The sequence below is a fragment of the Thalassophryne amazonica genome, chromosome 7 (assembly GCF_902500255.1).
Source record: "Thalassophryne amazonica chromosome 7, fThaAma1.1, whole genome shotgun sequence".
Taxonomy (NCBI): Eukaryota; Metazoa; Chordata; class Actinopteri; order Batrachoidiformes; family Batrachoididae; genus Thalassophryne; species Thalassophryne amazonica.
The window spans coordinates 5287662-5313861 of NC_047109.1; the positions used below are offsets into that span (position 1 = coordinate 5287662).

The following is a 26200-nucleotide window of genomic DNA, read 5'->3' on the forward strand; positions in this document are numbered from 1 at the left end:
TACTTTTTTTTTTTACTAATAGCCCAATTTCATAGCCTTAAGAGTGTGCATATCATGAATGCTTGGTCTTGTTGGATTTGTGAGAATCTACTGAATCTACTGGTACCTTGTTTCCCATGTAACAATAAGAAATATACTCAAAACCTGGATTAATCTTTTTAGTCACATAGCACTACTATTATTCTGAACACTACTGTAGATTTGCGGTAGGGTGTTAACCAAATGCTAATGTGTTCATCTTCATTATGTGCTCTTTCCATGCAATGAGCGACCACATGACAGTGTTTACCATTTTGGAGTTGTTGACATCCAGCTTGCATGGATGAACTCGACACAACTACGCTAAGGTGAACGTGACATCAGGAATGTAGACAAAGATCCTCAGAATTCATTAACATTTAATGAAATAAATGGAAAAAATACATTTTCACTGATCCCCACAAAATAAGTCATTCAACACGTCGCAACAAACACTTTCCTGTGAAAATAGTCCGCGGGAAATAAAGACTCAAACCACACGTCCTCATTCCTCAGTGCATTTCTCTGATGAAAACCTCTGCATTGGAACAGGAAAACATTGTCCCTCTTCTTCAGGTCTGCTGCCCCAAACAGCATTACAGAACTGCCCACAACAAAACCTGCATGAGCCTCACTGCGCTGCACATGTTCCTGTGAACTAGATGAGTTTCCTGCAGGATTCTGGGGAAACCTTCTGGACTGATGCGGGCAGCAGCTGGTTCCGTTTGATGATCTGCAGTGCCACCTGGGTGTTTCCTAGAAAAAGAAAGAGCTGACTCAGACAACGTTCTGACCTCTGCTGACGAGAGATGTACAGATCGTCTGCATGCATTCAGGTGGGTGGATAACATTCTGATTAAATTCAACAAATCATTAAATAAAATACTGAATCAAATTTTTTTTTCTCCTTCAAGCATGAATTTGTACTCATTCAGCCACTCAGCTGTTACTATACAAATGTGGGGTGACATCAGTCGTGATCAAAATACGCACTGAGACTCCTGTCTAACTTCTTTGTCCGTGTTTTCAGCAGATGGCCCCAAGGACTCAGAAAAAAAAGACTGAAATTTCTGAGGATGCAAAATGCAAATTAGATTAGATAGAACTTTGATCCCTTGGGAAGACTCCCTCTGGGACATGGAGGTTCCAGCAGCATTGTATAGCAGCACATAGGTAAGAAGCACACAGAGTGAAAGTAAAAACAGTTTACAAATATAAATATAAATACCAGAAATACTGCTCGCTACTGGTTTACTGGCTACTACTGTTCCTCTCCTTCCCATCCTCTGTCTTCCTGTTACTCCTCCTCCCCCTGAGGGACAAAGGAGTTTTTCAGTCTGTTGGTCCTGCACTTGGGAAGGAGCAGTCTGTGGCTGAAGAGGCTCCTCTGGTTGCTGATGACGGTGTGCAGAGGGTGACTGGCATTGTATAATAATGTCCAGCAGTTTGTCCAGTGAGAGTCGCATATCCCCCACAGCCCACCACGGTGTAAAAGATGACACTAGCTACCACAGACTGGTAGAACATCCACAGGAGCTTCCTCCAAATGTTAAACAAATGAACCCTCCTCAGTAAGTCCAGCCTGCTCTGTCCCTTCCTGTACAGGTGGTTGGTGTGGGTTGTCCAGTCCAGTTTGCGGTTCAGCCACAGCCCGAGATACTTGCAGAAATCCACAGCCTCCACCACATTTATCCACATTTCTATTCTGACACAACAGCAGCAGAGTTCAGATACTTGTATCTTCTTTATCTTGTACATCACATGTATGGTTTGAAAACTTTTTAGAGCACGAAACGGTGCGCTGATGTAGTGAGAGTTGTGGCTAAACACTCCCCAGAGGTCTGTTCAGCTCTCCTTGGACTCCATGCATGACATTATGAGTTAAATTCTGGGCAAAGGAAAAGTCCTGCCGGTGAATCTGCTGTTGAAACACAAATGTCCAGGCAGTCTGATATTTTGCAACCAGACTGACCTGAGCCTGTTCAGGGGCAGGCAGATGCAGTGAACATAGACAGGGAACATGGACACAAAGGGACAGTGAACATGAACAGGGAGGGACAGTGAACACGGACAGGGAGGGACAGTGAACACGAGCATGGAACACGGACAGGGAGGGACAGTGAACACGAGCATGAAACACGGACAGGGAGGGACAGTGAACACGGGCAGGAAACATGGACAGGGAACATGGACAGGGAGAGACAGTGAACACGGGCAGGAAACACAGACAGGGAACATGGACAGGGAGGGACAGTGAACACGAGCATGGAACACGGACAGGGAGGGACAGTGAACATGGACAGGGAGGGACACTGAACATGTAACAGACAGGGAGGGGACAAGAAACATAGGGAGGGACAATGAACATGGACAGGGAGGGACACTGAACATGTAACAGACAGGGAGGGGACAAGAAACATAGGGAGGGACAATGAACATGGACAGGGAGGGACAGCGAACATGGAACATACAGTGAGGAAAATAAATATTATAATAATATAATAAATAATATTTGAACACCCTGCGGTTTTGCAAGTTCTCCCACTTAGAAATCATGGAGGGGTCAGAAATTTTCATCTTAGGTGCATGTCCACTGTGAGAGACATAATCAAAAAAAAAAAAATCCGGAAATCACAATGTATGATTTTTTAATAATTTATTTGTATGTTACTGCTGCAAATAAGTATTTTAACACCTACCAACCAGCAAGAATTCTGGCTCACACAGACCTGTTAATTTTTCTTTAAGAAGCCCTCTTATTCTGCACTCTTTACCTGTATTAATTGCACCTGTTTGAACTTGTTACCTGTATAAAAGACACCTGTTCACACACTCAATCAATCACACTCCAACCTGTCCAAGATAGCCAAGAACAAAGAGCTGTCTAAGGACACCAGGGACAAAACTGTAGACCTGCACAAGGCTGGGATGGACTACAGGACAACAGGCAAGCAGCTTGGTAGAAGACAACTGTTGTATGGCTGGGGGGGCCTGGCTGCCTTTTTGTTTCTGTCTTTTGTCCTGTCTTTTGTTTTTCCTTCCAGGTGGCTTGCATTTGGGACTGAGTGGCTGTGTAGCTGAGTTTATCAGGACCTCACCCTGATCACCTGAGGCTGATCACCTGCGGCTCATCAGGACTCACAGCTGTGGTGCATCTACATGGATTGGAACATGGTGGCATTTAAGACTGGAGTACACAGTGTGTATTTGCCAGAGACTCGACCTTGTGACCAGACGGGTGAGATCGTCGTCTCGGGAGCCATCTCATCATCAGTGGATGCAGAGAACGTCCAGGTTTGATGCATGGTCTGTGAAAGAGGAGAGGGTGAGGTCTCACGCTCGTCAGCACACTTCCTGAGGTACGTTAGATTTTGTGACTAACATTTATACAGTCAGTAAATGTGGTGTCCCTCACACCTTATTATATTGAGCTGTATGTTGGTCGTGTAATCAGCTTCCACTGCAGTGGAGTTTTGTGAACTGGATGTTCCATTGCCTGCAGGGTGGGAAGCTGATTAGTAATTAAGCCAGGAAGTGTTTGCTGTTTGTGCACCTTTGAGCGTTCTCTCTGTGTGTTGAGTGTGGACTCACATAATGATTCCTTCTTTCACAGACTCGGTTTGTCGCGGCCACCTGGGGGGTGTCGGCGGGGTCCTTGGGTCCGAATTGGTTCTGGCTCCGGACCGTTGGCGCTGCTGACCAGACCGCGCACTTTTATATTTTTTCACATCACTGTTATGTTCATTAAACTCTGTTATCCTTTGTACCGTGCTCTGCTTATTTTATACTGGGTCCTTCAAACGCTGGTCGGTTCTCCGGGCTGCGTCCGACACATAACAACAACTGTTATGATTATTTATTAGAAAGTGTTAGACACACAAAGATGACTGTCAGTCTCCGTCGGTCTGGGATTCCATGCAAGATCTCACTTTGTGGGGTAAGGATGATTCTGAGAAAGTTCAGAACTACACAGGAGGACCTGGTCAATGACCTGAAGAGAGCTGGGACCACAGTCACAAAGATTACATTAGTAACACATGATGATGTCATGGTTTAAAATCCTGCAGGGCAGCAAGGTCCCCCTGCTCAAGCCAGCACATGTCCAGGCCCGTTTGAAGTTCACCAGTGACCATCTGGATGAGCCAGAGGAGGCATGGGAGAAGGTCATGTGGTCAGATGAGACCAAAATAGAGCTTTCTGGAATCAACTCCACTTACCATGAACATGGAACATAGAAGGGAGGGACAGTGAACATGACAGGGAGGGGCAGTGAACATGGACACATGAATGTTGAGCCACATTCACTTGGCTGTTAATGTAAAAATGTGGGGTGAACGTCAGCCATGATCATATTACCCGAGGCTAAAATATGGCCATCGGGTATTGAAGTGAAGGCCGTCTCTCTGTCGACTGTCTGTGCTCAATATAAATCCAGTCCTATTGCTACCAGGGTCACAGGGAGAATTTTTGGGACACAGACCTTGGACTAGTTCAAAGATGGCTAAGCTTGACCTATTTTAAGAGGTACAAAGGCCACAATGTCTTATTTTTTATGCTCATACATTTGAGGGTATTTTAGCATTGCATTATATTTTTTAATTGGCATGCAGGGTGCAACACCAGCATCCATCCTACCAGCATCCATGTTCATATGAACAAAGGAGTCATCATGTCTAGTCTGTTTGAGGTTTGTTCCTGTGAGGGAGTTCTTCCTTACCAGTGTCTGTTAGCATAGAGTGGTTACCAGGTCACAACAGAAGTCATTGTTTGGTTTAACCAAGCGGTGACTTCTGTTGTGATTCTGTGCTGTATATATACGGTTGTATGCAAAGGATTGGGCACCCCTGAAAATTTTCATGATTTTCCTTTATAAATCATTGGTTGTCTGGATCAGACATTTCAGTTAAATATATCATATAGCAGATGAACAAATCAAAAACATACATGGAGTAGTGTTTTGTTTTATTTTGCACATACGTACATCACTGACATACCACAAAGAGATTTCCATCAGGTTTCACCCAATTATGAGCATTTTTAGATGCCTACAGAAACTATCTCAACCACTCATCACTCACTCACTCATATTCAACCGCTTTTCCGGGTTCAGGTCGCAGGGGTTAAACAGCTGCAGCAGGGGACCCCAGACTTCCCTTTCTCGTGCCACACTGACCACCTCTGACTGGGGGATCCCAAGGCATTCCCAGGCCAGGTGAAGATATATTCTCTCCAACGGAAAGGAGTCCAACTTACTACCGAGCACCTGAACACAGCTCTCGCTTTGCAAGTACAGAGATTGGATGGCCCTGAGAAGGGACCCCCTCACTCCATACTCCTGCAGCACCTCCCACAGTATCTCCCGGAGTACCTGATCATACACCTTCTCCAAGTCAACAAAACACATGTAGACTGGGTGGGCATACTCCCAGGCACCCTCCAGGATCCTTGTGAGAGTAAAGAGTTCCACAACCAGGACGGAACCCGCATTGATCCTCTTCAATCCGAGGTTCGACGATCAGCCGAACCCTCCTTTCCAGCACCCTGAAGTAAACTTTACCAGGGAGGCTGAATAGTGTGATGCCCCTGTAGTTGGCACAGACTCTCTGGTCCCCCTTTAAATATGGGGACCACCACCCCAGTTTGCCACTCCTTAGGCACTGTCCCAGACCTCAACGCAATGTTGAAGAGACATCTCATCCAAGACAATCCCTCCACATCCAGAGCCTTCAGCATTTCTGGACGGATCTCATCAACCCCGGGGCCTTGCCACTGCGCAGTTGTTTGACTACCTCAGTGACTTTCACCAGGAAAATTTATGAAAAACCTCCATTTCAATTCAATTTCAATTTATTTTCCTTTATATAGCGCCAAATCACAACAAAGTTGCCTCAAGGCGCTTCACACAGGTAAGGTCTAACCTTACTAACCCCCAGAGCAATGGTGGTAAGGAAAAACTCCCTCTGAGGAAGAAACCTCAAGCAGACCAGACTCAAAGGGGTGACCCTCTGCTTGGGCCATGCTACAAACATAAATTACAGAAATAATTCAGAGAACAATTCACGGACAAATATACAAGAATTGCTGTTGGTGCACAGGACAGGAGGGTCGCCAACACAAACACAACTCCCATCTCTGGATGGAGCTGCACCTTAAACAGGCATCAGAAAGACAAAAAAAATATTGTATAATTGGCCAGCATTAATCAACAAGAAAAACAGAAGAAATACTAAGGTGATCGCCGGCCACTAGCCCTAAGCTTCACTAAAAGACCCAGAATTTAGGTGAAGTTGAGGCCGCGGCCCGCTCCAATTACTAATAACACGAATTAAAAGAGTAAAAAGCGTAAAACAAAACTGTACCAGTATGCTAGCCATATGAAAGGGAAAATAAGTGTGTCTTAAGTCTGGATTTGAAAGTCTCAACAGAATCTGATTGTTTTATTGACGCAGGGAGACCATTCCACAGAACAGGGGCACGATAAGAGAAAGCTCTGTGACCCGCAGACTTCTTATTCACCCTAGAGACACAAAGTAGTCCTGCACCCTGAGAACGTAAAGCCCGGGCCGGTACGTAAGGTTTAATTAGGTCAGCTAGGTAGGGAGGTGCCAGTCCATGAATAATTTCATAGGTTAGTAGCAGAACCTGATCTCATTGGGACAGGAAGCCAGTGAAGAGACGCCAAAATGGGTGTAATGTGGTCGAACTTTCTGCTTTGTGTCAAAAGTTTGGCTGCAGCATTTTGAACCAATTGGAGAGCCCTAATACTGGACTGCGGTAAACCAGAAAATAGAACATTGCAGTAGTCCAATCTAGAAGAGATGAACGCATGGATCAGGGTCTCAGCATCAACCATACGAGGTCTATTAGAAAAGTATCCGACCTTATTATTTTTTTCAAAAATCATATGGATTTGAATCACGTGTGATTACATCAGACATGCTTGAACCCTCGTGGGCATGCAAGAGTTTTTTCATGCCTGTCGGTTACTTCATTCGCCTGTGGGCAGTCTTTGAGTGAGGAGCCGCCCACCCTCTCGTCGATTTTTTTCATTGTTTACGAATGGCTCAGAGACTGCTGCTTTGTTTGATCAAAATTTTTTCATAACTGTAAGGCACAACTGCGTGGACACCATTTGATAAATTCAGCTGGTTTTCGGTAAAAATTTTAACGGCTGATGAGAGATTTTGCTCTGTAACTGTCGCTTTAAGGGCGGCCCACGGCGCCTGACGGCGATCTGCGCTTCGAGGCGGCAGCGTCTCGCCGTTTCAAGTTGAAAACTTCCACATTTCAGGCTCTGTTAACCCAGTAAGTCGTCAGAGAACAGAGAACTTTCAGAAGAAGTTGGCATGAGGAGTTTATTCGGACATTCCATTGTTAACGGACATTTTGTAATGAAAGAACGTGCGGGCAGAGTCGCATGTCGGGCCGGACCCGACCGCGGGGGGTCGCGACAGGAAAAACACCTCCGTTGGAAACCTTAACGGGCAAGTTGGAACATGCCCAAGCTGTTAAACAATTTCTCAGTTACTCACTTGTTGAAAGCCATCAAAAGCCGCCTGAATTTTACAAATGGTTTTCAACACGGAGGTGTTTTTCCTGTCGCGGCGCACACAGATTCGCCGAGTCATTTGCGCGCACGTCTGTCATTAAAAAATGTCCTTAAACAGTGGAATGTCCGCATAAATTCCTCATGCCGGCCTCTTCTGAATCTTTTCTGTTCTCTCACGACGTCCTGGGTAAATTAAGCCTTAAATTAGGATGTTTTCAGGTCGAAACAGGCCGAGGACGGCGCCTGGAAGCGCTGCAGGACGTCCCGGTCCGTGGGAAGTCCTTACACCGACAGAAACACCCCATAATCTCTCATCGGCCGTTAAACTTTTCACCGAAAACCAGCTTAATTTCTCAAATAGTATCCACTCGGATATTCCTCACAGATCCAGAAAAATTTTTGATAAAGCAACGCGCGCCGTCTGGAGCAGCGTGTGAAACAAAGGAATTCAGCCGAGAGGGCGGGACCACATCTCACTCAAGGCCTGCCCACAGGGAAATGACACCGACACGCGTGAAAAAACTCACGCATGTGCACGAGGGTTCAAGCATGATTGGTGTAATCGCATGTCAATCAAATCCATATAGTTTTTTTTTTTATAAAACTGCCGGTTAGTTTTATACGATAGCTAGTAGACAGGATGGGACGAATCTTCGCTATATTTCGCAGGGGGAAGAAAGCAATCCTAGTAATATTTCTAATGTGGAGGCCAAAGGACAAAGAAGGATCAAAAATTACCCCAAGGTTCCTCACTTTGTCAGTGTGATGTATGACACACGAGCCTAGGCTGAGTGTTAACTGGTCTAATTGATGCCGATGTCTCACTGGACCAAGAACCATCATTTCAGTCTTTTCAGAGTTTAAAAGTAGGAAGTTTCTAGACATCCAAATTCTCACTGCTGCAAGGCAATCTTCTAAGGATTTTATGTGAACGAGATTACCAGCAGTTATCGGCATATATATAATTGAGTATCATCTGCATAGCAGTGAAAGGTAATCCCAAAACGCCACAATATGTGCCCAAGGGGTGCTATATAAAGGGAGAAAAGCAGGGGGCCTAAGACAGACCCCTGAGGAACCCCAAATTTCATGTCACTAAGGTTAGAGGCCCAGCCATTAAAACCTGCTATGGAGGTGGGCACTACCATTGAGGTGTTACCTAGATTGACAGAATTTAATAGTATTTCATTGGGCGTGCTGACGAAACTTGTGGCGTCTACAAAAAGCACAACCTGTTTATTTGATCCCATACCAACAAAATTGTTTAAGGACCTGTGGCCCACTCTTGGGCCAACTGTGCTGGAAATTATTAATCTGTCATTAACCTCTGGATCTGTTCCGAAATGTTTTAAATAAGCAGTGATTAAACCATTACTTAAGAAATCTAATCTTGACCCTAGTGTATTGAAAAATTACAGGCCGATATCAAATCTATCATTCTGTTCCAAAATTTTAGAAAAGGTGGTTTCACGGCAGCTCATAGACCACCTTACTGAGAATGATTTTTGAGCCGCTGCAGTCTGCTTTTAGGAAATATCACTCCACAGAGACAGCGCTCACTAAAGTTGTGAATGATCTTCTGCGAGTAACGGACTCAGACACCACTACGGTTTTGGTGTTGTTAGATCTCAGTGCTGCGTTTGATACCGTGAATCATCATATTTTGCGCAATAGGTTGGAGAATTTTTTTGGGATTACTGGAAGTGCCCTTGCCTGATTGACGTCATATCTGTCCAGTCATTCTCAGTGTGTCTTGTATAATGGCACTACCTCTGACCTTGCTGACATGAGATTTGGGGTTCCACAGGGATCTGTTTTAGGCCCCTTACTTTTCTCCCTGTATGTGGCACCCCTTGGGCGTATACTGCGGCGTTTTGGGATTGCCTTTCATTGTTATGCTGATGATACTCAGTTGTACATGCCGATAACTGCGGGAAATCTCACTCCCATAAAATCCCTGGAGGATTGTCTTCTATCAGTGAGAAGTTGGATGTCTAGTAACTTCCTACTTTTAAACTTTGATAAGCCTGAAATGATGGTTCTTGGTCCAGCGACACATCGGCATCAGTTTGACCAGCTGGTGCTCAGCCTGGGTTCCTGTGTCATACATCATACTGACATAATGAGGAACCTTGGGGTAATTTTTGATCCCACGCTGTCTTTTGACCTCCACATCAGGGATGTTACTAGGACTGCTTTTTTCCATCTGAGAAATATAGCGAGGATCTGCCCCATCCTGTCCAAGGCTGATGCTGAGACCCTGATTCATGGTTTTGTTTCTTCTCGACTAGATTATTGTAATGTTCTATTTTCAGGGTTACCACAGTCCAGCATTAGGGGTCTTCAGCTGGTTCAGAACGCTGCCGCCAGACTTCTGACACGTAGCAGAAGGTCTGAACATATCACACCCATTTTGGCATCTTTACACTGGCTCCCTGTCTCTGTGACAGTAGATTTTAAGGTTTTGTTATTGACTTATAAGGTTGTTCATGGACTGGCACCATCTTATCTGGCTGATCTGGTGGAACTCTACGTGCCGGCCCGGGCTTTGCGGTCGCAGGATACGGGACTTCTCTGTGTTCCCAGGGTGAAGAAGAAGTGAGCAGGTCAAAGAGCCTTTTTGTATCGTGCACCCAACCTGTGGAACAGTCTTCCTGCGACTGTGAGGCAGTCTGAGTCTGTGGACATTTTTAAGTCAAGACTCAAAACCTATTTTTATTCTCTTTCTTATTGATAGTTTTTATTTTTATTTGTTTTATTCTTTTACTTCTCTTTTTATTTATGTATTTGAATTTTTATTCATTTTTAATTATTTATTCAGTTTTATGTAAGGTGCCTTGAGACGGCTTTTGCTGTGATTTGGCCCATTATAAGCTAATTAAATTAAATTAAATTAAACCAATGAGGACTTCCGGTTATGGCCGCATGCTACTGAGTCACGCTTTTCTACGCTCCACCGAAATCCTGGGTAAAGCCTGAGATATAACACCATAATTGGTCCTGAAAGTGCAGGAATTTTTTCAGTATAAACGACGATGCCAAGGCAAACAAAACCGAACGAGGAAAACGGTAAAATACAGGCGCAGGTGAAGCTGACTGATTTTGGAACGCATAGCATGAAGCATAAAGCTAGCAGAGAAGCTAATGTTAACCCCGAGGCGAGCAGTAACTCTGACGTGCCGACCCAAAATAACAGTGAACTCACCGGGGCTAAAGAAGAAATTGTGACGCGATAAGCAACCTAAAATGTGATTTCTCGATGAGGTTAGATGGGATCCTGGCCGCCGTCGAGGAAACTAAGAAAGATTTGGAAGACTGTACTGAACGGATAACACAAGCAGAGATATGTGTATCAACTGTGGAGGACGAGCACGGTGAGTTTCGGGGCACGGTTCAAATGCTGATGGAGAGAAATAAAGTGCTGGAGGAGAAAATGATTGACTTGGAGACCAGGACGCGACTGAATAACCTGAGGCTGGTGGGACTCCCCGAAGGCGCTGAAGGCCCGGACCCGTGTTCGTTTTTGGAATCCTGGATACTGGAGGTGTTGGACATGTCCCCCCTGCGGAGCCCATTAGTGATGGAGAGCGCGCACCGGGTCGGGCCGTGGAGAGGCAACGAGGCACCATCACGGACTTTGATTATGAGGTTTGTGAATTACAAGCACAAAATGACTGTGATCAAAGCGGCGATCGCTAAAAAGGATATCCTTTACAAAAACCAACATGTGCGATTTTATAACAATCTCGCAACGGAGGTTCACAAACAACGGAGGCAGTACAACACAGTCCGTCAGCAGCTTCGGAACCTGGGACTGAAACACGGCTTCGTCCCTCCAGCTAAACTGATGGTAACATACAGGGAAAAAACACACACATTCAAGAGTCCGACTGAGGTCCAAGACTTCATAAACAAGATAAAGGAGGAAACTGGATGAATAAATACTGAATAATGGTGCTGGAGTGTGTATGGACACACACATAAACACTTCAGTGAAGGAGGGGGGGGAAAGGGGAAGAAAAAAAAAATCTTGTCTGTGTTTTTGAGATAAAGACTGAGACGAGAAAGACTCCTTAAACTTTCATTTTTAAGTCAAATTAGGTTCAGAAATCATCCTTATACAATCATCATACGATGTAAGACTTAAGTGTTTTCCTCAGTTTATTATTTTTTTGTGTTTTTTTTCTTAAATTACACTCAAACACTTCAGTCAATTTTCTTTATGTTTTTGAGATTAAGGATGAGAACATGGACTCCCTAAATCTGCACTTCGAGGTTAAATTAAGTTTAGAAAAGACATCCTAAAACAATCAGCATATAAGGCAAGACTCAAGTGAGGCCCTCAGTTTATTATTATAGTTTTTTTAAAATTACACTCAAACACTTCAGTGAATTTTCTTTATGTTTTGAGACTAAGGCACATGGACTCCTTAAATTTGCACTTTCTAGTTCAATTAAGTTCAGAAAATATATCCTAAAATAATCAGCATATAATGCAAAACTGAAGTGATGCCCTCAGGTTAAAGCTTTTTTGGAGAGGGATTCTTTCTTTCTTTTTCTACCCCAAGAGTTTTTTCTTTCACTTGCTTGTGTCAAATAATGTGAGATCTGTACAGTAAAATATATTATTCAGCAGTGTTTTGATGGATGAGAAACGTGGAGCAGGAGAAACAAATAATTCATTATTTTTTTGTGTTTTACTCTTATTTCGTAACGACTTTAAAGCTTGGTGGACTGATCTGGAGATCTGTCCGTGTCCTAACCGGAAAACAATAAGTAAGGGGGGGTTTCCCATTAAATTGGGTAAATGGGGCTGTTTGTTCAATTTGGTTCATTATGTTCAAACTATGTTCTAATGTTTAAGTGTGTTAAGGCTCTCAGACATTTTACTTATGCTAAAGGAATTTCACTTCACCTTAAATGCCACAGAAGGTAGAAATTAAATTCTCTTCCTGGAATTGCAGAGGGTTACATAAAACAATATTGTATTTCTACAAGAGACTCACACCCTGTCAGAGGACAATACAAAAATTGGTAGAAGATGGCAAGGAAGAATCTACGCAGCATCTTTTACTTCACAAGCCCGGGGAGTGATGATTCTCATTGACAAATCAGTGCCCTACCAGGTCTCTAATGTAATTAAGGATAAGTTTGGTAGATACTTAATTATTCAAGGCTTGCTGCTGTCAACAACCTTGAATCTAGTAAATGTATATGGCCCTAATGCAGACGAACCAGAATTTTATACAAATTTATTTCTTATGCTGGCATCTATTCCAGGAGAATATACACTCAACAAAAATATAAACGCAACACTTTTGGTTTTGCTCCCATTTTGTATGAGATGAACTCAAAGATCTAAAACTTTTTCCACATACACAATATTACCATTTCTCTCAAATATTGTTCACAAACCAGTCTAAATCTGTGATACTGAGCACTTCTCCTTTGCTGAGATAATCCATCCCACCTCACAGGTGTGCCATACCAAGATGCTGATTAGACACCATGATTAGTGCACAGGTGTGCCTTAGACTGTCCACAATAAAAGGCCACTCTGAAAGGTGCAGTTTTATCACACAGCACAATGCCACAGATGTCGCAAGATTTGAGGGAGCGTGCAGTTGGCATGCTGACAGCAGGAATGTCAACCAGAGCTGTTGCTCGTGTATTGAATGTTCATGTCTCTACCATAAGCCGTCTCCAAAGTTGTTTCAGAGAATTTGGCAGTACATCCAACCAGCCTCACAACCGCAGACCACGTGTAACCACACCAGCCCAGGACCTCCACATCCAGCATGTTCACCTCCAAGATCGTCTGAGACCAGCCACTTGGACAGCTGCTGAAACAATCGGTTTGCATAACCAAAGAATTTCTGCATAAACTGTCAGAAACGTCTCAGGGAAGCTGCATGCTCGTCGTCCTCATCGGGGTCTCGACCTGACTCCAGTTCGTCGTCGTAACCGACTTGAGTGGGCAAATGCTCACATTCTCTGGCGTTTGGCACATTGGAGAGGTGTTCTCTTCACGGATGATGCGAAGGAGATGTGTTGCACTGCATGAGGCAAATGGTGGTCAAACCAGATACTGACTGGTATCCCCCCCCCCCCCCCCAATAAAACAAAACTGCACCTTTCAGAGTGGCCTTTTATTGTGGGCAATCTAAGGCACACCTGTGCACTAATCATGGTGTCTAATCAGCATCTTGGTATGGCACACCTGTGAGGTGGGATGGATTATCTCAGCAAAGGAGAAGTGCTCACTATCACAGATTTCAACTGGTTTGTGAACAATATTTGAGGGAAATGGTGATATTGTGTATGTGGAAAAAGTTTTAGATCTTTGAGTTCATCTCATACAAAATGGGAGCAAAACCAAAAGTGTTGCATTTATATTTTTGTTGAGTATATAATAGCAGGGGATTGGAACTGTACTTTAGACCCACTTAGAGACAGGTCTACAGGAACTGACCACACTCATACCAAAAGTAGACTGACTATTCACCATTTTATTAATTAGATTTACTTGATATCTGGAGATATTTGAAACCCAATGATATTGCTTACTCGTGTCACTCACTCTCCTTTGAAACTTATTCATGTATTGATTACTTTATAGTTTCTGCACTATTGATTTCAAAAATACAGGATTGTTACTATGAAAATATCCTAATATCTAATCATGGTTTATGCAGCCTAATATACACGGATGCCAATTTAGTTAGAGATCCACCTAGGTGGACTTTAAATCAAATATGGTTGCTGGATAAAGAATTTGTTAAGTATGTGGGGGAAGAAATAGATCATTATTTTAGATCCAACACTACACAAACATCAGCAGGAGTCAGGTGGGATGCCTTTAAGGCATATTTAAGAGGGCACATAATTAGTTATACTACATTCAAATCCAGAGAAGCACATCGGAAAAGACAAGAGCTGGAGTCTAAAATACGAACTGTACAAGGGAAAGTATTTAGAAATAACACCTCTGAAGTAAGAAAAGAACTAATGCTCTTGAGAGCAGAATATGAAAAATTATCATCATCGAGAGCAGCTTCAAGCATGCTGAAGCTCAAACAAACATTTTATGAGCAAGGGGAAAAACCTGGTAAACTTTTAGCTTGGCAAATTAAACAACTACAAACGAGGACCATCACTTCAATTATTAATGATAACAGTGACACAGTAATAGACCCCATCTAAATAAATAATGAATTTCGAGATTATTATGACAACCTGTATAAATCTCAAACTGAACTGGATCCACAAGCCCGACAAGTATTTATGGACAAGTTAAACATCCCTACTATTTCACAGGAGCTTGCTGAGCAACTTGAGACAGACTTTACATTGGAAGAAATAGGTGCAGCTATAGATAGCATGAAGGCAGGTAAAACCCCGGGACCTGATGGGATCCCGGCAGATTTGTATAAAATGTTTAAAACTAAACTACTTCAGCCAATGATGGAGATGTTTCTGGAAGCATTTCAGATAGGTAGTCTACCCAAATCTATGACAGATGCACTGATAATATTGCTTCCAAAACCAGGAAAACCTAGTAACAGATGCAGTAACATGAGACCAATTAGCCTATTAAATGCAGACCTCAAAATTCTATCCAAAATATTAGCAAGGAGAATTCAAGATACACTACCCAGTGTGATACATAGGGATCAAAACGGGCTTATACTTGGTCGCCAAGGATTTAATAATGTTAGGAGAGTCCTTAACATTGTTCAAGGCTTAAAGGACACATCAGATGAAGTTCTCCTGTCTTTAGATGCTGAAAAGGCCTTTGACAGGGTGGAATGGCCCTATCTTTCTCATGTTCTGGAAAGATTTGGGTATAAAAATAACTTTACACAATGGATAAAATTATTATATAGTAACCCTACTGCTAAAATTATAATGAATAGAAACTTATCAGACCAAATTTCAATTGAAAGAGAATGCCGTCAAGGATGTCCCTTGTCACCACTTTTTTTACTTTAGCAATGGAACCTCTAGCTATAGCGGTGCGGGAAAGCACAGAAATTGCAGGAATAAAAATTGGACAAGTAGAACATAAACTTGCTCTTTATGCAGATGATGTTATTTTGTTTTTATCACACCTTGGCAGAACTGTACCTGCCTTACTGAACTTAATTTGTCAATTCAGTGACATCTCTGGGTATAAGATCAATGGCACAAAATCTTCCATTCTTCTGCTTAATAAGGGAAACACAGAACATTTGCTTCCAGGGACCTCTCCATTTAAACTGGTAGACCAACTTGCATATCTGGGAATACAAACTGGGCAGAGACTTGATTTGATGGTTGAAATTAATTATGAACCATTAATTGAAGAAATAACACAAGCAATAAACAGATGGATGCCCTTGCCATTGTCTATGATTGGTAGAATAAATATCTTAAAAATGAGCATTTTGCCTAAAATACTGTACCGATTTCAAAATCTTCCTCTTTCCCCTCCCAAGGATTTTTTTCAGAAAATCGATAAATTATTCAGAGGTTTTATATGGGAAAATAACCGGCTAGAATAAGACTGTCATTATTGCATTTACCTTTTGACAAGGGTGGTTTGAAAAGTCCAAACATAAGCTGGTATTATTGGGCTGCACAATTAAGTACAATTCAATTCTACTTTGAAAAAGGGAACGTCCCACAATGGACTGAAATGGAATCTGAAAATTTAAATCTACCCCTCTGCATGTACTTGTACTCAGATAAACGGTCTAAATTAACCAAACAAACTGCTAATCCAATAGTTAGAAAAATGATCCACGTGTGGTTCGAGGTGAAAAATTCATGAAAGAGTTGGATACATTGTCTCAGTACAGTCCTATATGGGGAAACCAAAATTTCGCTCCGGGGAGGGCGGATGCTGTATTTAAAATATGGGCATCCACGGGACTGAGAAAAATTCAAGACTTGTATCCACCTGACTCTGATAATATGATGTCATTCGAAGAACTTAAAAGTAAATATAACATAGTTAAGAATTTTTTTAAAATATCTTCAACTTAGGAGTTTTATTAGGACGAGTCAAAAGGGCCCTATAACCAAACCCCCAGTGTCAAAATTGGAAGAACTTATATCTAAGGACAGTGTAAGCAAAGGAGCAATATCTGAACTGTACAAACTGTTAATGTCATATGCACAAAGAACCTCCGATGATAAACGGATAGTATGGAGTGAGGATTTGGGAAAGCAGATTTTACCAGAAGAATGGAAATATATTTGTAATAAAACTCATACCCAGAGAATCAACTCAAGGTTAAGGTTATTACAATATAAATGGATAATGCAAACGTATATCATACCAGTTAAATTAAATAAATATGATAGTAATACCCCAGATTGGTGTATAAAATGTAGGGAAGAAAAGGGGACATTATTTCACTGTATGTGGCAATGCCCAAAAATCAAAGCTTTTTGGGAAGAAGTTACAAAGGCAATTGAAAAAATTATTTCAAAAGATCTCTTGAAGAACCCTTCCCTTTTTATTTTAGGTTCATATCCCATGGGTCACACATACTGGTATACCCCCAACGAAAGAATACTAATAGATTTGTGCCTTTTAAATGCAAAAAAAAAGTGATTGCATTATGCTGGAAAAAACGAGTAAACGAAATGTTAAATGTTGGATTAGACAGATGTTACAAGTTCTACCTTTGGAAAAAATAACATTTATGGAGAAAGGGAAATCAGATTTGTTTGAGAAAATCTGGGGACCGTTTATTTCATTTGTGGAAGGATTGGATTTAGTGGAAGAAGAAAATTGTGCACTTAAATGTTGTAAACCTCCAATTGTGGCTTATATTGCTTTAAAATAGACTTTAAGAGTGCAAGTAATCCTAAAACCTTTCGGCCTGTGTATTTTGTCTGAGAGCTTTGTTCTGCATGTCTTTTATGTGTGTGTGTGTGTGTGTGTGTGTGTGTGTGTGTGTGTGTGTCGGTTTGGCAGTGCCCCTTTTTTTCTACATTCAATCTGTGGTTAACTTTTATTTATTTAAATCTTGTTAATGTATGGTTCTAGTAATTCTGACGTTTGGTGAGTGTAGACACCAGAGATTGATTTATCTGATATTGCGAGATGGAACTGGGCTGTTTAACTGCTTTGTTTTTTATATATGTATGTGTGTATATATGTATGTATGTATGTGTGTGTGTATATATATATATATATATATATATATATATATATATGCCTACCTGAAATGTATTGAAGTTGTATTGGAGTAAAATCTCAATAAAAAAAAAATTAAAAAAAAATTTAATCATTGAACCAAGGTGACTGCGATCGTGCATGACTCCATCAACTTCCCATACTATAGAGGGCGCTCCGGTCTGATGCAGGAGTTCCTCAAAGTGTTCCTTCCAGAGCTGCATTACATCCTCAGTTCAAGTCAACACAGTCCCAACCTTACTGTAGACAGCTTGGATGGTTCCCCATTTTCCCTTCCCGAGGTGCCTCACGGTCCGCTTACGAGGTCTGCCCAAACAGATAGTGTGGTCTCAACCACTGACAACATATAACAGCAAGAGTCTATGAAAGTATTTTAAAGGCCTGACATTTTCATGAAAAAAGACACAAATGTACAGTTTACTGCATTTTATTATTTCTTGTGTAAAAACACAGCTTAGATGTGGTTTGACTCATGGATGCTTAGGAGAAAAAAAAAAGACAGCAAAGTGATTCATCTATAATATTCAAGACAGCAAAAGTTACCCCGAATGCTAAAGGCATTTAGAAAGCTAAGGGGGGGGGGTGTCTGGGGTGGATACCCCGCAGAAAATTCTGAGAATACAAGTGCCCTGTGGTGCATTCTTTGGACTAAATTTGGACCTGAAACAGCTGTTAAATTTCTCTTGTGATCTCATGCAGTTTGGCACAACATGTGGCTTTTGAATGCATGTTGTGCATCCTGTAGGAGCATGTACACAATATAACAACACAACAGTTTACAAATATAGCTAAATCTTCATGAAAACTTTATTTAGTTTGTTTGTGATTGGGCTCAAAGACAAGGCAATTAAAAATCATAACTCAACTAAAATGTTATAAATAACTTCATAACTGCTTTCAGACTAGGTAAGGAGATATCATATCATAATATCATACCATAATACTGAAGCCACTCGATTACTATTATTCATTCAATAATGCACAACAATAAAATGTTAAATTTGTTTAAATTATCCATCTCAGTCTGAGCCCAAACACCTCTAAGAATCTGAACCTGAATTTATTTATTTTTTATTTTATATAGAAATTTATTTATTGATTGACATACCTTCGTTAACATACCTTATACAACCCCTGGCAAACCTTTGGTCCAGAGTTTAGACACAGCTAACTGTGAACAACCAACATCTTTTGCAAAACTGCGTGATGATTTACCCTCTTTTAAGAGTTTGATAATCCTCTCCTTTGTTTCAATTGAAATCTCTCGTGTTGGAGCCATGATTCATGTCAGTCCACTTGGTGCAACAGCTCTCCAAGGTGTGATCACTCCTTTTTAGATGCAGACTAACGCGCAGATCTGATTTGATGCAGGTGTTAGTTTTGGGGATGAAAATTTACAGGGTGATTCCATAATTTATTCCTCAGAATTGAGTGATTCCATATTTTTTTTCCCTCTGCTTGGTCTAAAAAAGTAACCGTTACTGACTGCCACTATTTTTTTTCCTGATTTCTTATAGTGTTTCTTAAAGCCAGAAAGTTGCCATTTCAAATGACTTTAGTTTTGTGTCATGTCTGTGATCTGCTTTTTTTCTACAAAATTAAACAACTGAATGACCATCCTCCGAGACCGGTGATTCCATAATTTTTGCCAGGGGTTGTAGTAAAAAAGCCACATATTCTTGTGTAAATTCCTGTAAATCCACTCAAAGCCTGGATCTGGTTCTCGCACGTGGTATTGCTGTCACGAATATTGACATCATGCCTCTTACATCAGTGGTGTCTGATCACTCACTTATTAAGTTTACAGTTTCGCTGCCGTGTTTAGTGGAACAAATCAAATCAAATCAATTTTATTTATATAGCGCCAAATCACAACAAACAGTTGCCCCAAGGCGCTTTATATTGTAAGGCAAAAGCCATAACAACAACAACCTTATATATCTTTACGGCAATGCATCAACTCCTCAACTAAGACTGAACTCGAAGCTAGACTGCCTGATGTCTTAGCTTCACATCTGACAAATACCCAGTCAGTAGACAGACTTGTGGATAGTTTAAACTCAGTGCTCAAAACTACACTCGACATGATTGCACCACCTGTGTTAAAACCGCGCTCCCCCAAATCACAGTCACCTCGGTTCAATGATTATCTGCGTGACCTCAAGCATAAAGCAAGAGGTCTAGAACAGAAATGGCGTCGTTCAAAATTAGTAATAATAACTAAGACTGCAAGCAGTCATATACGGGCCCTCGTTCCGCGCGACCACCTACCCAGGCCAGCGCGTGCCCTTGTGACCAGATATGGGCATGTGCGTACAGGGGCAACCACTCATCACACAGTTCAAATTTCAAGCAAGTCACACAATGCATGAAGGAGTTATGACATGTTGATGGTTCATCCACTAGGGGGCGCTCAGTGTACAACCAGAGGGGCAAGGTGTGGTAAGGGGCTGACCCTCATTAAGCATGAAGGACTTATCATGACTTGATGTTCCTTGGCGAAAGGGTCAAAATGGTGGCACCACAGCAGCCACACCCTTCGACATAGAGAAAAGCTTTCGATAACGTTTGATCAGTATCATCTCTGGATGCTGTGAAAGAAATTTGAAGTGCATTGGACAAAATCCCTAGGAGGAGTTCGTTCAAATAAGAGAAAAGCTTTCGATAACGTTTGATCAGTATCATCTCTGGATGCTGTGAAAGAAATTTGAAGTGCATTGGACAAAATCCCTAGGAGGAGTTCATTCAAATACAACGTGTGGAAATCACGCTAAAATGAGAAGAAAATTCAAAATAGCTGACTTCCTGTTTGGAGTAGACCCATGGTGCAAGAGACTTTTTTGTAGGTCTATGCAAGTCACATGTGTACCAATTTTCATCTCCCTACTCCAAAAAAACCCCTATGGGGAGGGGTTTCTGAAAGTTTCAAGGGGGCGCTATTGAGGCAATTTGCCTCGCCCATGGGCAACACCCCTATGAATTGTGAGAGGTTGTCGTGCTTGACCTGTGTATCAATTTTCATGATGATATGACAAAATTAAAGCCGTCAAAAGGAAGAACGTAATTTCATGGTGAAGGGGCGATATTCGGTACGCTGCCACACGGATGCCGTTACTCGTAACTTCACGGCGATCACCGCCTTCATTCACCAACTTATTCCGCATGTTTTAGAAGTGGAATGAAGTTGATTGGGTTAACTATGTGACATCAGTACCTGTTAAAGTAAAAATAGGACATTTCCTGTTACGACCGGGGGGCACCAGAAGTTCAGGGTGGAGCCCTCATGTCCTGCAAGTTTGAAGGATCTACGATGAAGTATGTGGGTGTGACAGCCATTCGAAGTGAAACGGCGTGCTCCCAAAAGCTCGACAAAGTTTGACGAACCCTAGCAGCGAACGCCTTTTGACCTAATTACATTCTTTTGAAAATGTTTGATCACCATTGGGTCATGACGATGTTGACCAAATTTGAAGACGATTGGATGAAATCCCTAGGATGAGGCTAGGACGAAAAAACCCCTATGCAGAGGGTTTTTTGAAAATTTCTAGGGGGCGCTATTTCGCTGCGACCATGTGCGCGACCCCCAAAATATCAAATTTCGGATCTGGCCGGACGACTTTGCAAAGTTTGGTGAGTTTTTGAGCATGGGAAAGTGCCAAAATTTGGATTTTAAAAGCGATAGTAATAATAATAATACACTCAACAAAAATATAAACACTTTTGGTTTTGCTCCCATTTTGTATGAGATGAACTCAAAGATCTAAAACTTTTTCCACATACACAATATCACCATTTCCCTCAAATACTGTTCACAAACCAGTCTAAATCTGTGATAGTGAGCACTTCTCCTTTGCTGAGATAATCCATCCCACCTCACAGGTGTGCCATATCAAGATGCTGATTAGACACCATGATTAGTGCACAGGTGTGCCTTAGACTGTCCACAATAAAAGGCCACTCTGAAAGGTGCTGTTTTCTTTTATTGGGGGGGGGGGGGGGGGGATACCAGTCAGTATCTGGTGTGACCACCATTTTTGCCTCATGCAGTGCAACACATCTCCGCATAGAATTGATCAGGTTGTCAATTGTGGCCTGTGGAATGTCGACATTTTCAGCTTCCAAGAACTGTGTACAGATCCTTGCAACATGGGGCCGTGCATTATCCTGCTGCAACATGAGGTGATGTTCTTGGATGTATGGCACAACAATGGGCCTCAGGATCTCGTCACAGTATCTCTGGGCATTAAAAATGCCATCAATAAAATGCACCTGTGTTATTCGTCCATAACAGACGCCTGCCCATACCATAACCCCACCGCCACCATGGGCCACTCGATCCACAACATTGACATCAGAAAACCGCTCACCCACACGATGCCACACATGCTGTCTGCCATCTGCTCTGAACAGTGTGAACTGGGATTTATCCGTGAAGAGAACACCTCTCCAACGTGCCAAACGCCAGTGAATGTGAGCATTTGCCCACTCAAGTCGGTTACAACAACGAACTGGAGTCAGGTCGAGACCCCGATGAGGACGACAAGCATGCAGATGAGCTTCCCTGAGACGGTTTCTCACAGTTTGTGCAGAAATGTTTTGGTTATGCAAACCGATTTTTTCAGCAGCTGTCCGAGTGGCTGGTCTCAGACGATCTTGGAGGTGAACATGCTGGATGTGGAGGTCCTGGGCTGGTGTGGTTACACGTGGTCTGCGGTTGTGAGGCTGGTTGGATGTACTGCCAAATTCTCTGAAACACTTTTGGAGATGGCTTATGGTAGAGAAATGAACATTCAATACACGAGCAACAGCTCTGGTTGACATTCCTGCTGTCAGCATGCCAATTGCACACTCCCTCAAATCTTGCGACATCTGTGGCATTGTGCTGTGTGATAAAACTGCACTTTTCAGAGTGGCTTTTTATTGTGGGCAGTCTAAGGCACACCTGTGCACTAATCATGGTGTCTAATCAGCATCTTGATATGGCACACCTGTGAGGTGGGATGGATTATCTCAGCAAAGGAGAAGTGCTCACTATCACAGATTTAGACTGGTTTGTGAACAGTATTTGAGGGAAATGGTGATATTGTGTATGTGGAAAAAGTTTTAGATCTTTGAGTTCATCTCATACAAAATGGGAGCAAAACCAAAAGTGTTGCGTTTATATTTTTGTTGAGTGTAATAATAATAATAATAATAATAATAATAAACAGCACAATTACAATAGGGTCCTCGTAGAACTTTTTCCTACTCTGGCCCTAATAAAATAGGGTCCTTGTAGGACTTTTTCCTACTCGGGCCCCAATAATTGTTGTGTGGGCCGCTGAAGAGGAGGTACTGCTGGCCCACCACCACCAGAGGGCGTCCTGCCTGGAGTGCGGGCTCCAGGCACCAGAGGGTGCTGCCGCCTCACAGGAGCAGCCGGGGTGACAGCTGTCGCTTATCACCGATGACAGCTGTCATCAATCATCAGATCCACAATGGTATATCAGCAAGACGGCATCTCCACCTCATTGCCGAGATATCGTTCTACCTGAAAGGTAATATCCTCAGCCTGACAGCTTGATTGAAAGCCTTTTTTTTGTGATTTTGTGAGTGATAACAGACTTTTTCTCCAACGAGAGGTGGAGGTAGCTTCCCTGCCGTGCAGATTGCTGGGTGCAGACGCACCCACGTTTAACTGTGTTTTTGTTCCTCGCCAGCAGTACCAGGTCCGACACGCGGAGGCAGTGGCCACCTGGGAGTTCGGGACTTGGCGGCTCCAGTATTCCCGGGGTCTGGTGGCGGAGGAAATCGTGTGGTTCCGGTTCTGCTTTGGACAGGTGTCTCCTATCCTCGAGCCTGCCCACACGACACCTTGTAATTTGACCTTCGATCTATTGTGTGATCTGTTGTGTTTGTTGTGCACGTTCGCAACAGTAAAGTGTTGTTATTTGACCTATTCCATTGTCCGTTCATTTGCGCCCCCTGTTGTGGGTCCGTGTACTTACACTTTCCCAACAGGATATCTCGGCCAGCGTCATGGATCCCGAGGGGCGTCAACCGGCTGTTGAACGGCCAATGGAAGAACAGGGCGCACAGGCGTCCGCAGGAGGGGTGATCGGTGAGTTGCAGCGGATCCTCACCGCTTTCACGACGCGGTTGGATTTGATGACCGAGCAGAACGTCCTCCTGAACCGCAGGGTGGAGGCTCTCGCCGCGCAGGTGGAAGCGCGCCCTCCGGGCGCCGCTGCGGCTCTCCCTCCCGTCGACCCTGTGCGTAACAGTGACGTTCCACTGGTCGTTCAACGACCCCTCCCACCTTTCCCGGAAGCATACATAAGCCCCCCAGAGCCGTACGGAGGCTGTGTGGAGACGTGCGCGGATTTCCTTATGCAGTGTTCGCTCGTCTTCGCACAGTGTCCCGTCATGTACGCGACTGATGCTAGCAAAGTAGCTTATGTGATAAATCTGCTTCGTGGTGAGGCACGCGCTTGGGCTACAGCGCTCTGGGAGCAAAATTCACGGCTCCTTCTGACATATGATGGGTTTGTGAGGGAGTTCAGAACAGTGTTTGATCACCCAAATAGAGGAGAGACCGCTTCAGCTGTGCTGCTGTCAATGAGACAGGGGCGCCGGAGCGCAGCTGCCTATGCAGTCGACTTCCGCATCGCGGCTGCGAGGTCAGGCTGGAATAGCACTGCCCTCCGCGCCGCCTTTGTAAACGGACTGTCACTGGTTCTAAAGGAGCACCTGGTGGCTAAGGATGAACCGCGGGATTTAGATGGGCTTATCGATCTTGTCATACGATTAGACAATCGGTTGGAGGAACGCCGTCGGGAACGAGACGAAGGGCGTGGCCGGGCACGCGCCGTCCCTCTCCCTTCCGGTTCCGATCGCGTTCCGCCCTCCCCACGCTCCACGGCCCCTGCGCCTCGTGTGGTTACAGCTCCCCCTGCTGACGAAGCTATGGACACGAGCAGGGCCACATTTAGAGCACCAAGTAGACAGAGGAGGCTGGACCGCGGGGCGTGTTTTGTTTGTGGCTCGATAGAGCATCAATTGAGAGACTGCCCCGTGCGGTTAAACACCAACGCCCGCCCTTAGAAACTGGGCTAGGGGTGGGCCGAGACATTCACGTGGGACACACCCACATTGCTACACGACTCCCAGTTACGATCCTGTATGAGGATTTAACCCTGAAGGCCCCAGCACTGGTGGACACGGGCTCTGAAGGGAATCTGTTAGACAGCAGATGGGCCAGGGAGATAGGGCTCCCTCTGGTGGCTCTTACCTCGCCTGTGCAGGTACGAGCACTAGATGGCTCCTTCCTCCCTCCAATCACGCATAGGACACCACCTGTAACTCTGGTGGTGTCAGGGAATCACCGGGAGGAGATCGAGTTTTTTGTGACTCCAACTACCTCCCGTGTGATCTTGGGGTTTCCCTGGATGTTGAAACACAATCCCCGGATCGACTGGCGTCCGGGGTAGTGGTTCAGTGGAGCGAGACCTGCCATCGGGTATGTTTAGGTTCCTCGGTACCCCCCGGTTCCCAGGCTAAGGAGGAGGTCAGAGTCCCACCCAATCTAGGGACGGTGCCGGTGGAGTACCACGACCTGGTTGACGTGTTCAGCAAGGATCTGGCGCTCACCCTTCCCCCCCACCGTCCGTACGATTGTGCCATTGATTTGGTTCCAGGAGGTGAGTTCCCGTCCAGCAGGCTGTACAACCTCTCACGGCCTGAGCGCGAATCAATGGAGACCTACATCCGGGACTCTTTAGCCGCCGGGTTGATCCGGAATTCCACCTCCCCGATGGGTGCAGGTTTCTTTTTTGTGGGTAAAAAAGACGGCGGACTTCGTCCATGCATTGATTACAGGGGACTGAACGAAATCACGGTTCGTAATCGATACCCATTGCCCCTGTTGGATTCGGTGTTCACGCCCCTGCATGGAGCCCGAATATTCACCAAGCTAGATCTTACAAATGCGTATCACCTGGTTCGGATCCGGAAGGGAGACAAGTGGAAGACGGCATTTAACACCCCTTTAGGCCACTTTGAGTACCTGGTCATGCCGTTCGGTCTTACAAACGCCCCTGCGACGTTCCAAGCTTTGGTTAATGATGTCTTGCGGGATTTCCTGCACCGATTCGTCTTCGTATATCTAGACGATATTCTCATCTTTTCTCCGGATCCTGAGACCCATGTCCGACATGTACGTCAGGTCCTGCAGCGGTTGTTGGAGAACCAGCTGTTTGTGAAGGGCGAGAAGTGTGAGTTCCACCGCACATCTTTGTCCTTCCTGGGGTTCATCATCTCCTCCAACTCCGTCGCTCCTGATCCGGCTAAGGTTGCGGCGGTGAGAGACTGGCCCCAACCCACAAGCCGTAGGAAGCTGCAACAGTTCCTCGGCTTTGCTAATTTCTACAGGAGGTTCATTAAGGGCTACAGTCAGGTAGTTAGCC

The 26200-nt window shown here is 43.8% G+C and overlaps 1 protein-coding gene across 2 annotated transcripts in view; it reads right to left on the minus strand.

Moving 5' to 3' along the window:
- Window positions 1-381: 381 nt before the first annotated feature.
- Window positions 382-26200, minus strand: part of cnot10 (CCR4-NOT transcription complex, subunit 10) — a 205329-nt gene continuing 179510 nt past the window's right edge. For both annotated transcript variants that reach the window (XM_034173745.1, XM_034173746.1), the window contains exon 19: window positions 382-774. In XM_034173745.1, the coding sequence (XP_034029636.1) occupies window positions 677-774 (98 nt within the window). In that variant the 3' untranslated portion in view covers window positions 382-676. The remainder of the gene's footprint in view (window positions 775-26200) is intronic.